The sequence below is a fragment of the Chinchilla lanigera genome, unplaced genomic scaffold (genome assembly GCF_000276665.1).
Source record: "Chinchilla lanigera isolate Chin_1 unplaced genomic scaffold, ChiLan1.0 scaffold00035, whole genome shotgun sequence".
Lineage (NCBI taxonomy): Eukaryota > Metazoa > Chordata > Mammalia > Rodentia > Chinchillidae > Chinchilla > Chinchilla lanigera.
The window spans coordinates 14169281-14180823 of record NW_004955436.1 but is presented as its reverse complement, the minus strand read 5'-3'; the positions used below and the strand labels follow the sequence as shown (position 1 = coordinate 14180823).

General features: G+C 37.0%; 1 protein-coding gene across 1 annotated transcript; it reads left to right on the top strand.

The window, feature by feature from the left end:
• Positions 1–3568: 3568 nt before the first annotated feature.
• On the top strand, positions 3569–9701 carry Rab32 (RAB32, member RAS oncogene family; the record flags this gene model as incomplete). Its single annotated transcript, XM_013516677.1, is given in 2 exon segments — positions 3569–3846; positions 8466–9701. Coding segments are annotated over 2 exon segments (428 nt in total), but the record flags the coding sequence as incomplete, so codon positions are not given.
• Positions 9702–11543: the final 1842 nt, after the last annotated feature.

The following is an 11543-nucleotide window of genomic DNA, read 5'->3' as shown; positions in this document are numbered from 1 at the left end:
TCCATTCCCAGTACAAAAAAAAAAAAAAAAAAAAAAAAAAAAAAAAAAAAAAAAAAAACAAATGGCTCCATGAATATAAAATATAGATTCAAACATTAAAAAAAACTATACAAGAATAGCAATGAGAATTCTAAGGGAAAATATCTCTGGTTTTTTTGTTTTGTTTTGTTTTGTTTTGTTTGTCTTTTTGGGACAGGGTCTCGCTATTCAGTTCAGGATGGCCTTGAGCTCAGGCTAGTCTGGAATTCACAGCAGTCCTCCTGCCTCAGCCTCCTGAATGCTGGGATTACAGGCATGCATCACCACACCCGGCCTCTGACTGGTATTTGTGACATCTCAGAATTTAGCACTTCTTTATCAAATCTGAAGAAAATACATTAGCTGCAAAGAGATAAATCAATTCAGTGTGTGTATTTTCTTTAAGTGAGCATACTCCTAGAAACATACAAATTTGTTGTTTCAAGTTGTTCTCAAGGTCATTGGTGTTGGGTACCTCCAAATAATAAGATAAATATTTACACCTTTGCCTACCTGTGTGCTTTGTGGTTCATCCATTCGCATATAGAAGAGATTGGTGAAGCTTTAACTATCTTCTGAGCATATATGAGTAGCATTGGGCCCATTTTTTCTTTCTGTTTGCCAAGAGATCAAGTTACGGTCAAAATTCCCTCCTCTAGTGAACAATAGAAGGAGGTAGTGCATTGTTTTAAGGGACATAACATTTTGAGTCATTGGGAATGTGCTGTCAGTATGCCAGCAGCAGTGCTGATAAAAGCCCTTACCTCGTATCAGGATGACTCATCCCTCCGCCACAGCAGAGCTTCCCTTAACTCCTGTGTGAAGGAGGAGGTCACACAGAGAAGAGGGTATGACTTTCATATGAGAACTAGGCTGTCTTTAAGGCATTTACTCTGGGGCTACTGCTGAAAATCATTTCAGCTATATAAATCACAGGCAGAACTGTCCACTCCAACAAGTGTCTGGCTAACAGATTAGTCAGCACAAAAAATAACAAATCATTTCAGCAAATTGAGTAATTTCATCTTCCTTTGACCTTATTCTTTCACCCATAAATCTCAAGAAGTTGGACTAGATGATTTGGGATGTTTCCAGAAATGATTGGTAATGAATATGTACACATCGGTGGAAGAGGCTGGCGTAGGCTAGAGTTCTCTCTGAACTGATAGGAACTTGTTTGACAAACCTATTAAGATGATGTTCTGACAGAAATAGGTGGTCTGGACAGAAATAGACAGAAATAAGATGATGTTTCTCCAATGAATCAAAACCTAGGCAAACTCCTCTTTGTATTTACTAAGTGTAATCTTCCTTTACTCTCTAGCCTTTCCACTTAGTTATGAGACCCATCAATGGATCCCAGCCCCCGGGACAGACCCATGCAGGAATTGCCTACATTTTGGTGATGTGTCTGTTCCAATATTTTGATACTTAAAGGATGAGGGTTTTTTAAAATCTTACTTAGGAGTCTTGAGAGTTCTTTAGGTTTATTCTCCATACAGATTTTTAACAGATAGATGATTTACATTTCCTCTCCCAGTTACTTTCATTTGCTTAATCACATAATTGACACATACTTGATTTGATATATAATGTGTTCTTTTTTTAAAAGCTCAGTTCCTGATATGAGGGCTGTCAGGGAGTTTTGAATTTCTTTGGAATCAGAGGAAATTAACTGACATTGCTAAGTGGCAGCGTCCTCCTCCTTTTGAGAGTAAATGTTCACATCACTTGAGTTACTGGGGATATATAGGTGATTCACTTAAAAAAGCAACAGCCGCTTATACTTAATGGTGTTTTGTAACATCTGGAGATCTATACTTTTAGTCATTTGTCAGCCCATCGTCTTTTCTAAATTGCAAGAAGGCTCCAAAGAATAGTTTCTATAAATTTGTAATTACCTTGAAATTTTAATCTTTTGACCATCCTTACTCTAAAAGCTAGTTACTCTTGCTGCCATAGACCTTTCATGTTCTATCTTAAAATTTGAGGAAATGGTTGGTCATACCACTGTTTAGAAGAGAATGGAGTCTGATCCACTGTAATATACCTGTATAGTGGGTCTGAAGAATAGTAACCATGATTTTGATCAGTTAGAGTACCCTGAGTGAGCATGCCCTGTCTGACTACTGATACATATTTATGGAAAATGGCCCAATGCTATTTTTTATAAATCTCTGTATTATCACCAAGTAAACTATCCACTTAAGCACAATAGCAGGGTTTCATATGTGACTGTGTATTATAATAAATTCTAGACCTTTAGACTATGGTAATACCACTGCAGGTGAAAACCTATGGAGAGTTTTCACAAAGCAATTGCACAGTTAATTTATAGGTATAAGCTTCATAGTTGTTATATTCTTTTTCCATTATTCCATTAAACAATATATAAAATTGTATAATGGCACTGTCAAAGTTGTAGCAGAAAGGATTCTCTAATTTGGAGTAGCTCTGCATCTGTGTAGATAAATGCTGATAAAATACATCAATACAATGTAGATAAATCTTGTTTTCATCCTGTATTTTAACAGGTATTGCCTTTATCATAGGCCAAAGTGTTATAAATCTCAGTGTTACCTTGTTTATCTTTCATTTTTCCCTCTCAGTCTAGCCATGAATTTGACAACTCAGAGGTATGAGCTTTAGAAGTCAAGGCACCTGCAAGACAGCTCGGAATCTTAATACACAGGCTCTAGAGAGTCTGAAAACCTAGAGTACTCCTGTCTTCTTTAGTCATTATCATTGTGATCCACACCAAGCACCTTTGGCCTGTCCTTTCATCTGTCAGATGAAGATAAGTGTCTTTTCTAGGTGACAGATTCGTACAGTAACAGTAAGAAGTTGGTTTATATTCCTCTCTTTATGCATTGATAGTATAAAGTGTAGGAGCAGAATCTACCAAAAATGTTAAATTATTTAAAGAGAACAATATTTGGAGAACTCTACAACTGACCCTTTTAATGAAGCACCAGTTGTGCTACATCTTGTTCTGAAACTCTAGTTTTCATGTGCCTGCTTCTTACAGGAGACTACTCTTGCAGTTGAGCCAAAGTGGATATAGCCCAGAGAAGTGAAAGAAAGATGACTGAAAACATGATCTACTTTGTCTCTTGTCCAGAGCCAATCTCTTAAGCTAAAATTTTAACCACTGCACTTATGCCCTTCTTGAAAGCTTCATTTCCTTCTTATCTCTTCCTGCACTTACAGCTTTCACTTTTTTCTCAGATGCCTGTCTTCTCTTAGACCAAGGAAAGAGGAGGAAGAACCAACAGTTTTATTGACCTCAGTACTGTCATGTTGAAGGTTATGGTGAAGGTGTGCGTGCATAGAACATGGAAGTCCTTCATTGTGTACTCAAGTAAATCATCAGCCACTTCTGCTTTATAGATAATGGTTCTGGGTGATGTCCATATTCCCACCTGTTTATGTTGCCTTGAAATGGGAGCTATTTGCTTATAGTATTATTCCTGTAGCCATTGGGACCATAACCTAAGTATGACTCCCTGCGAGTTACAAGTGTTTAATGTCTTTTTATATTTATTTCTAGGTCAGGAGCGCTTTGGCAACATGACTCGTGTATACTACAAGGAAGCCGTCGGTGCTTTTGTAGTCTTCGATATATCAAGAGGTTCTACATTTAAGGCAGTGTTAAAATGGAAAAATGATCTGGATAGTAAAGTTCATCTTCCCAATGGCAACCCTATTCCTGCTGTCCTCCTAGCTAACAAATGTGACCAGATCAGGGACAGTGGCCATAGTCCTTCTCAGATGGACCAATTCTGCAAAGACCATGGCTTTTCTGGATGGTTTGAAACTTCTGCCAAGGTGAGATCTGCTTTGCTGGTGAATCCTCTCAGCTGTTTACCTTGTCAGAGATGTGGCTAAAATATTTAGATGGATCCCTGTGAGGGTTTCTTTTAAACCCAGAAAAAGAAATCTTTTAAACCCAGACATCCATCATGGATGTCCAGTAGCCTTTCTCATTTTGTAGCAAGAGTGCTTTCCAAATATATCAATAGGGAAGTGAAGAAAGGGTAGATTTTTGCATTAAAATAAAAAGAATTGTTATTAAGAACAAAAATCAAGTGACATTTTCTTTGAATTTGAGTTTTTAAGTAGAGTACTTCTCATGCTACTGAAGTAAATGAGAGAAAAGATATATTGTTAAGCACAAGCATTTTTTCCTTTTAAAAAAGGCTTAAAGAAATATGGGGTGATGCCCCTAAGTGAAGATCTATAGATTTGATCAATGAATGTTTAAATTAAAAAATATATTACAGTAAAAACACATTGCTATTAATCTCCCCTCAAGATATTCCTCCTCTCTTCAAATACGCTTATCTCCTTGTTTGGGTCACTCTCTGAAGTAGTGCTGGAAGTCCTCCTTCGTGCCTTTAGTTTTGCTGTGAAACCTGCCTCAGTCTTCTGCACTGATACTAAGACATTTACTTTGCAAGGTCACTGTGACTTTAGGGAAGAGTCAGACGTCATCTGGTGCCAGCCCTGGTGACTAAGGTAGCTGAGGACGCAAGTAATGATTTTTATTAACCTGCCTTTCCATGGGATGGCACCTGGCAGCAGCATTCACAATATTTTTTTAAATCATCCTTTGTAACGACACTCCAGAACTGCCTCGGGCAGTGGCAAGAAGAATGAGATAATTGGAGTCAAAGCGAGAAGGGGTATTTTGAGGGCGATTAAGGGCAATGTGTCTTTTACTGTGGTGCAGTTTTTTTATTTAGACACTCACCATATAATTTGATCTTACCGCCTACATCACAGGCAGCGTGAAAGAAGAAGTTGAATGCTCAACAAGTAGATTTACTGAGAGATTTGGAAAACTATGTGAACTCTGTATGAAAGATTTGAACAATTGCAAAATGCCAACATTTATAAAATGCTTCTTCATAAATATTAGGGTGAAATTCTTTTTCCTCACTAATTGGGAGCTGGATAAAATGTTTTGAAAGAAAAAAAAAAAACACCCCAAAGAAGACTTTGAAAAGCTTAATCATCTGGGTATATAAGAAATCAAAAGTGAATTGCAGAAGTACAAAATATTGGGAGAGTTCTGTGCACCGGAAGTTTCACATGAAACAAAATCACACATATAAAATGATATGTTTGAGAACTTCTTTGTAGAGAAACACTACTCTGTAAATTTGTACATTCGTGACACAGTTCCAGCTTTCATACGCGTTGTGTAGATTTCTCTTATATATGTGCCCACGTATTATTTATCCTTCCTGCAGTCATTCCCCTCATTCTGGAGACTTCGGTAGTGACAGGTTACTCTCGACTGTGCTGAACACTGCCCCTCAGAGTGAAAAAGTATTAGAGGCCACTGGTGACCAGAATAATGAAAGCAGGAGAAGAGACAGTGCCAGAGGCAGCCTGAGAATTCTGAGTAGAGTCACTGGAGGAAAAGTGTCTCCCAGGAACAGGAGTAGAGTTTCTAACCTGCAGGCTGTTTGTTTCACTAAGAGCAGCATCATCACCATCAGAGTAGTTAGTTACTCAGGACTCCAAGGTGCTTCATGAACTCTTGGCCTGGCAGGAGGAGCAAACGTCAGAAAGAAAGGCTTCTGAGAGAGGAGGACTTTGGGTAGCCAGGCTTCAGCCTGCTGAGTGATTTACATTAACTTTCCGGTTTCATTGAAAAGAAAAATAGCAGTGTATGTGAGCATGTACTTCGGTCGGGGAGTATTGTGTATTCCAAATAAAATACCACTTTAGGCTTGACTTGAATAAATCTTAATTATAAAAATGTAAATTTTTGCCTAGAATCTACATGTAAGATTTATAAATGATGTCATATAATTTGAGAATGTTTGTTTTTTACTTTATTTTATTTATAGAGGAGATTAGGTGTACAGATTAGTGGAGAAAATTGGTTTAAAGGTACAGGTATGTTCTGTGCTTCCACACAAATATATTAGAAACAACTTCTGAAGAACTTTTTATGTAATATAGCAGAAATTTTCATAGTATAACAGTAATATATATTTTAAATTAAAACTCTGCTGTCCAGTAATTTAACTACTCCTAAATGTGGCTAATGATACACTAGATCTGCTTCTGAGCTGGCCGGCAGCTGACTTTATGTCTGATTTTGCTTGAATTCTAGTGTTCTGAATTCTAATAAGAAAGACACTTTTGAATTTATGTGTTTCATCCTTTCCTCTTATGGCAAATAACAGACTTCTAATATGAAACTTTTATGACTAATTCAATTTCTGTTCCTGATCACACTGCCCAAGTGCAGCTAAGTAATTTTCTGTAACAGGGATATTGGGGACTGAGTTATACTTGGACATTCAAAGATCGGTGCTTACATTAAAGTTAACATTTATTTTGAGATCAAAGTTTTTTTTAAAAAGCTGTTGATCCTCTGAAAGACACCTGAATAAATAACATAGCTTTCCTAAACTTCCCACCATCTGAGAAGGGTAACACAAATAAGGGAGAAGGCTATAATAAACGTCAGGGTATTAGATTTGATTGGAGATATCAATATAAAATTTTTGTATGTTTTCTATGTACATATGTAAACACATGCACACATAAACACATGCATACATAACCGTATAAATAGACAGAGAGATATAGAAGTATAAGTGTACCTGTACCCAAATTTACTACTCTATCTGTGAAGAGGGCTTGGAAACAAGGATACCAGAGAAATGAATGGACTCTTCTAGTGCTTAGAATTTGTTGCAGTTGCTGGTGATTGAACCCAGGACCTCATGTATGCTAGGCAAGTGCTCTACTGCTAAGCCATGTTCCTGGTTCTGCAATTTGTTTTTGTTCCCCCCCGCCCCCCGGTACCGGGAATCGAACTCATGACCTTGCACTTGCCAGGCAGGCACTGTGCCGCTGAGCTAAATCCCCAGCCCCTGTAATTTGGTTTTTAAATACAGCTTTCTAGTAAGCAGAAAGAGGATTCCTAGAGAAATAACTGATCCCATAGCTGGTGGGACTAAAAAGTTAAGATTGCCTGAGACATTTTGTGGTGCCAGAACCTAAAGAACCATTCAAAGAAATGATGGAGACATGTCACAAAGACGCAGGAGCTTCTCTATGCAGCTTTGAAAGTCCAAGGCAATTGGAGCAAGAAAGTAAGTATTGTAATGGAGTGAGCTCACGGGATTAATAATCCATGATGTGCACAAACAAATGTCAAATACCTGGAGAACACAGTCTTTTTCTAAAGGTAGAATTCCAACTAATAAATACAGAAAGAATGATAGAAATAAAAAGTCGCCATTAAATACCAGGCTAATCATTGTTTTAGGGGTGAATTAACAGGTCCTGGAATTAGCAAGGAAAGGTAAGGCAAGAAACAGGAAACTTGCATATGTGTGCTTACTATGTAAGAAAGGAAAACTAACTTTTAGGTGAGAAGCCAGCAGCTATGACTTTAGCAGGTATGCTGAGGACACAGACACCCGTCTTGCTCCTGCCAAAAATGTACAGCATGAATTTAAGTGTAGTAAAATGTTAATAGACCCAAATTGGGGGATATTTTCTGGTTAGTGGTCCCCAAGAGTACCTGGGTCACAGGCTACAAAGAAACTGAGGCCCTGTTCCAGATGATAGGAGACCTGGGAGATGTGACAACAAAATACAGCTTCCGATGCTGCATTATAAAAAGAGCCTGGTAGTGGCGGAAATTGAAATAGTGTTGATAGATTAATGTTGCGACAATGCTATCACCTGACTTCCTGATTTCTTACCTGCACTGTGGTTGTGTAAGCTGTTAACCTTTGAGGAATATGGGTGAAGATTAAGCCAGAAATTGTACTATATTTTGCAATGGTGTTGGAGATTCAAAGTTATTTTAAACAGTTATTTTTAAAAGCAATAGTATTTTCTACGTGTTACCAGTTGTGAGTTTTGTGAGGATTTATGAAGCACACAAATGGCTAATGAGTCTTAGGGCTTCCTTGAAGGACATCATACTTACAAATGATTTAGCAACTTACATCACGCTAATTATGCATGATAACTTAAAGTATTAAGTTGTACTCATGGACAGAAGAGCAACATGATGCATTTAACGTATGTTGATGTGGTTTAAGCCCTTTTTACATTTTCCTTCACAGTGTATCCTGAATACTTAAATTATAAATTCAAGGAAAGAGATTTTATAATCTGAGTGCTTTCAACTGTAACTGGCAACCTAGAACAGGGTTGTTTATTTTAACCATCAGGATGGTTCACTGAACCTACAGAGATTTAAATAGGAGCATCAAAAAATGTTCCATGGTTAGAAAGATAAAGAACTGACGTTCAACTCAGTATGCAGGTGTTTCAGTATTAGAGAAAATGATGTAATTAGCATCCCTTCTGGCAAATCTCCCTATTTCCCATAATAGTCTTATTTTCTTCTAAGAACTGAGGCAACGCCAGCACTGATCCTATTGTTTGCTTCGGGGTTACAGGATAATATAAACATAGATGAAGCTGCCCGATTCCTGGTGGAGAACATTCTTGCAAACCATAAGCACTTTCCTGCTGAAGACAACGATGTGGACAAAATTAAACTGGATCAGGAGACCTCGGGAGGAGAGCGCAGAGCCCAGTGCTGCTGACATGGCTTTTGCTTCTTGTGTACCTGCCTTGGTCTTGAGCACATGCCGGAGGATGGTCAGCTGTTGCGTGGACTGTGACTCCTTCACAGTCCTGTTCCACAGGGCCCCTCTGATCACTTAAAAACACAACAAGTGGAGAAGTAGCCCCACTTGTGTTTCTGTGACTTAAGAGATGACCCCAGGCTTTTGTTGCTGTCACCACCGCCCTATGGAGGCCAATGTTTACATCCTTTAAACATCTTTGTAAGTGACTTCCTAGTGTAGTTTTTAGTGTAAGCACTGAGGTGGTAATAAACTTCTCCGCAGTGCTCTGATACTGTTGAGTCTGTGGTTGTCTCCATAGTCTGTCCTGACTCTTCAAGGGATTTGTAGACTCTCTTAGCACAGACTCTTGAAGTTACTGTTTAAAAGGTCTGTTTTCCATTGAAAACTTTGGTAGTTCTTGTAAACCTTTTCTTCCCTAGATATTGCAAGTCCACCAGGGTGGGTGTGGCATGTGGTCACACCTCTTAAAACTATTGGTACCCTTTCTAATTTCTCAAAAAAATACTCCCACCACCTCTGTATTGTGGATAGCTCCTTCTGGGCCCATTTACTATGACTCGGAAACAATGTAAATGAGTATTTCTTCTCTCTCCTTGGTCCTGTCTCCTCACTCCTCGGTGTGTTTGTTTCCAACCAAAGGCCGTGTTGATAGTATTACTCCAGTTCTCTTCCCCTAGAGCTGGAGAGTACTTTTCTTTTTTTTTTTTTTTTTTCAGTACGGGGAATTAAACTCACGACCTTGTGCTTGCTAGGCAGGCGCTGTGCCACTGAGCTAAATCCCCAGCCCAGGAGAGTACTTTTCAGGAGTGCTCTTCTGATCTGTAATGGTAACAGTCAAAAAGAGAATTTTTTTTCAATGCACTTACAATTATATCTGAGCTCCTAAAGTATGACTTGTGAAAGAAATCAGGTCATATGTGATTTTGTGTAAAAACTTTGGACATTTATAATGTAATGGTTGAACAACTTCAGGCAGATTCCACAATGTTTGTATCATCATTAAACCCAATGAGGGAAAAAGAATAAATATTTTAAGTGAAATGTGTGGCCTGTATTTTGAATTAATGTAGTGCTAAGAAGCTATTTTTCTGCCTTAGAAAATTTTACTTCTGCTTTTTATTTTCAAGGGGGTTAATTATCCAACTTCTTTCTTTCAAAGATATGTTAAGGGTTTTATGTCATAACCCAGAGCTAATGCAAAATGAGACATTGTCTCATATATTAGGTGCACTTGGTGAGAAAGACCCATGCATTTGCTGAAAACAGGAGAAAAACCAACATGGAACTGTTTTTTCTCTGACAGGTATGATTTGGGAATAAGTAGAAGTTGTCATAGGCCAGAAAATGTAGCCCTACTATATATTTAACTAAAAAGAAATCCTTTGATCTCTTTCAGCATATGTTCTACATAGAATCAGATTTCCTGAGGCCTTGATTAATTAATACTTTATTAATAAAACTCTTCATTATCTTTAAATAATGAATAAATCTTGCTTTCTAAGGCATATATGTCATACTTTAGTTTTTCTCCATGTGTAACATAAAATTTGAATTCAGGGTAACCTATATAAGCGGCTCAACGAAAGAAGAAAATATGTTGGTTCTGTTATTTACTTTGAAAAAAACTATTGTACATGCATGTATATACACACACATAGAGTAGCTCAAACACTGTACAGAATACTTTATGAATGAAAGGATATGTATTTCCTCTTTATATGAATCTTATATATTATGAAAATCCCAAAGTTTTAACCTGCCATGTACAGACCAGTAACCCAATAAAGTTTCTCACAGTGATTGCTATCAAAGGTGGTGATTTTCCAGAAGTGTGATTTGGGTTCCTGAGATGTGTACATGAAGCACTTCAGTTGCTCAGTGAAAATTCCTGAGACTTACTGTAGGCTTGCTGAGTTAGTTATCTAAGGACGGAGTTCAGAAATGCTTTTACAGGCAATCTGATGTTTATTTTGACAACAGTGTAAGTATCAAATAGGAAAATGTTATTTAGTGTAAAATGTATGGTATTACTCAAAACATAAACACTCTTAAAATATACTACTTTCATTTCCACTTACAAGTCATTGTTATCAAAAATCTGAGTGTCTTAAACAATGGACAGGCACTATAAATTTACTTTCAACCACTGAAGAGGACAAAACACACAAGGGTGTTTTTTTTATTTTAAAGAGAATTAGAAATAACAACAAAATGACAACAACATAGACAAAAATAAAATGAAGCAAAAACAATAAAAATGATGCAGGATTTCAAAGCATAATGACAAGAATTGACAGTAGTTGTTATATGACATACGGTTATCTTCAATGAAGTTGCTCAGATTACCAGATGTAAGAATGCAAGATTGAGCAAACCATTAGAGAGTAAAAAATAATTAAAAAAAAAACATTAGAAATGATATAGAGCTCTGACAGTCTGAACTAACCTTCCACTATTGTTGCTACCACTGATTAGTCATTTGGAAAAAAAAATAAATGATAATTCTGTCTCACTTCCTGAAATGACAGAAGATGGAAAATAGCTTAAATGCAAAAATAAGAAATAAAAGTCTAAAAAGTTCAGCATGGAAGGAAACAGTTTTGATATTAATTTTAGAAAATCTTTTTGCATTCTCATTGCAAAGAGGGAAAGACAGGTACATCTGATTACATCAAAATATCTTATACAGTAAGCCTCTATAAGCAAAATTATATGTAACAGACAAAAGAAAATAGTATATGTACAACCTGTCCAATTAGGTGAAGGTTATTAAGCAAGATAATAAAAACTCAGAAAATTAGTAAAAATGGACAAAGAATATAAAACTAGCAATCTTATAGAAAGGGTAATCCCTGTATCAAATATTAGTAAGCAGTAACCCTT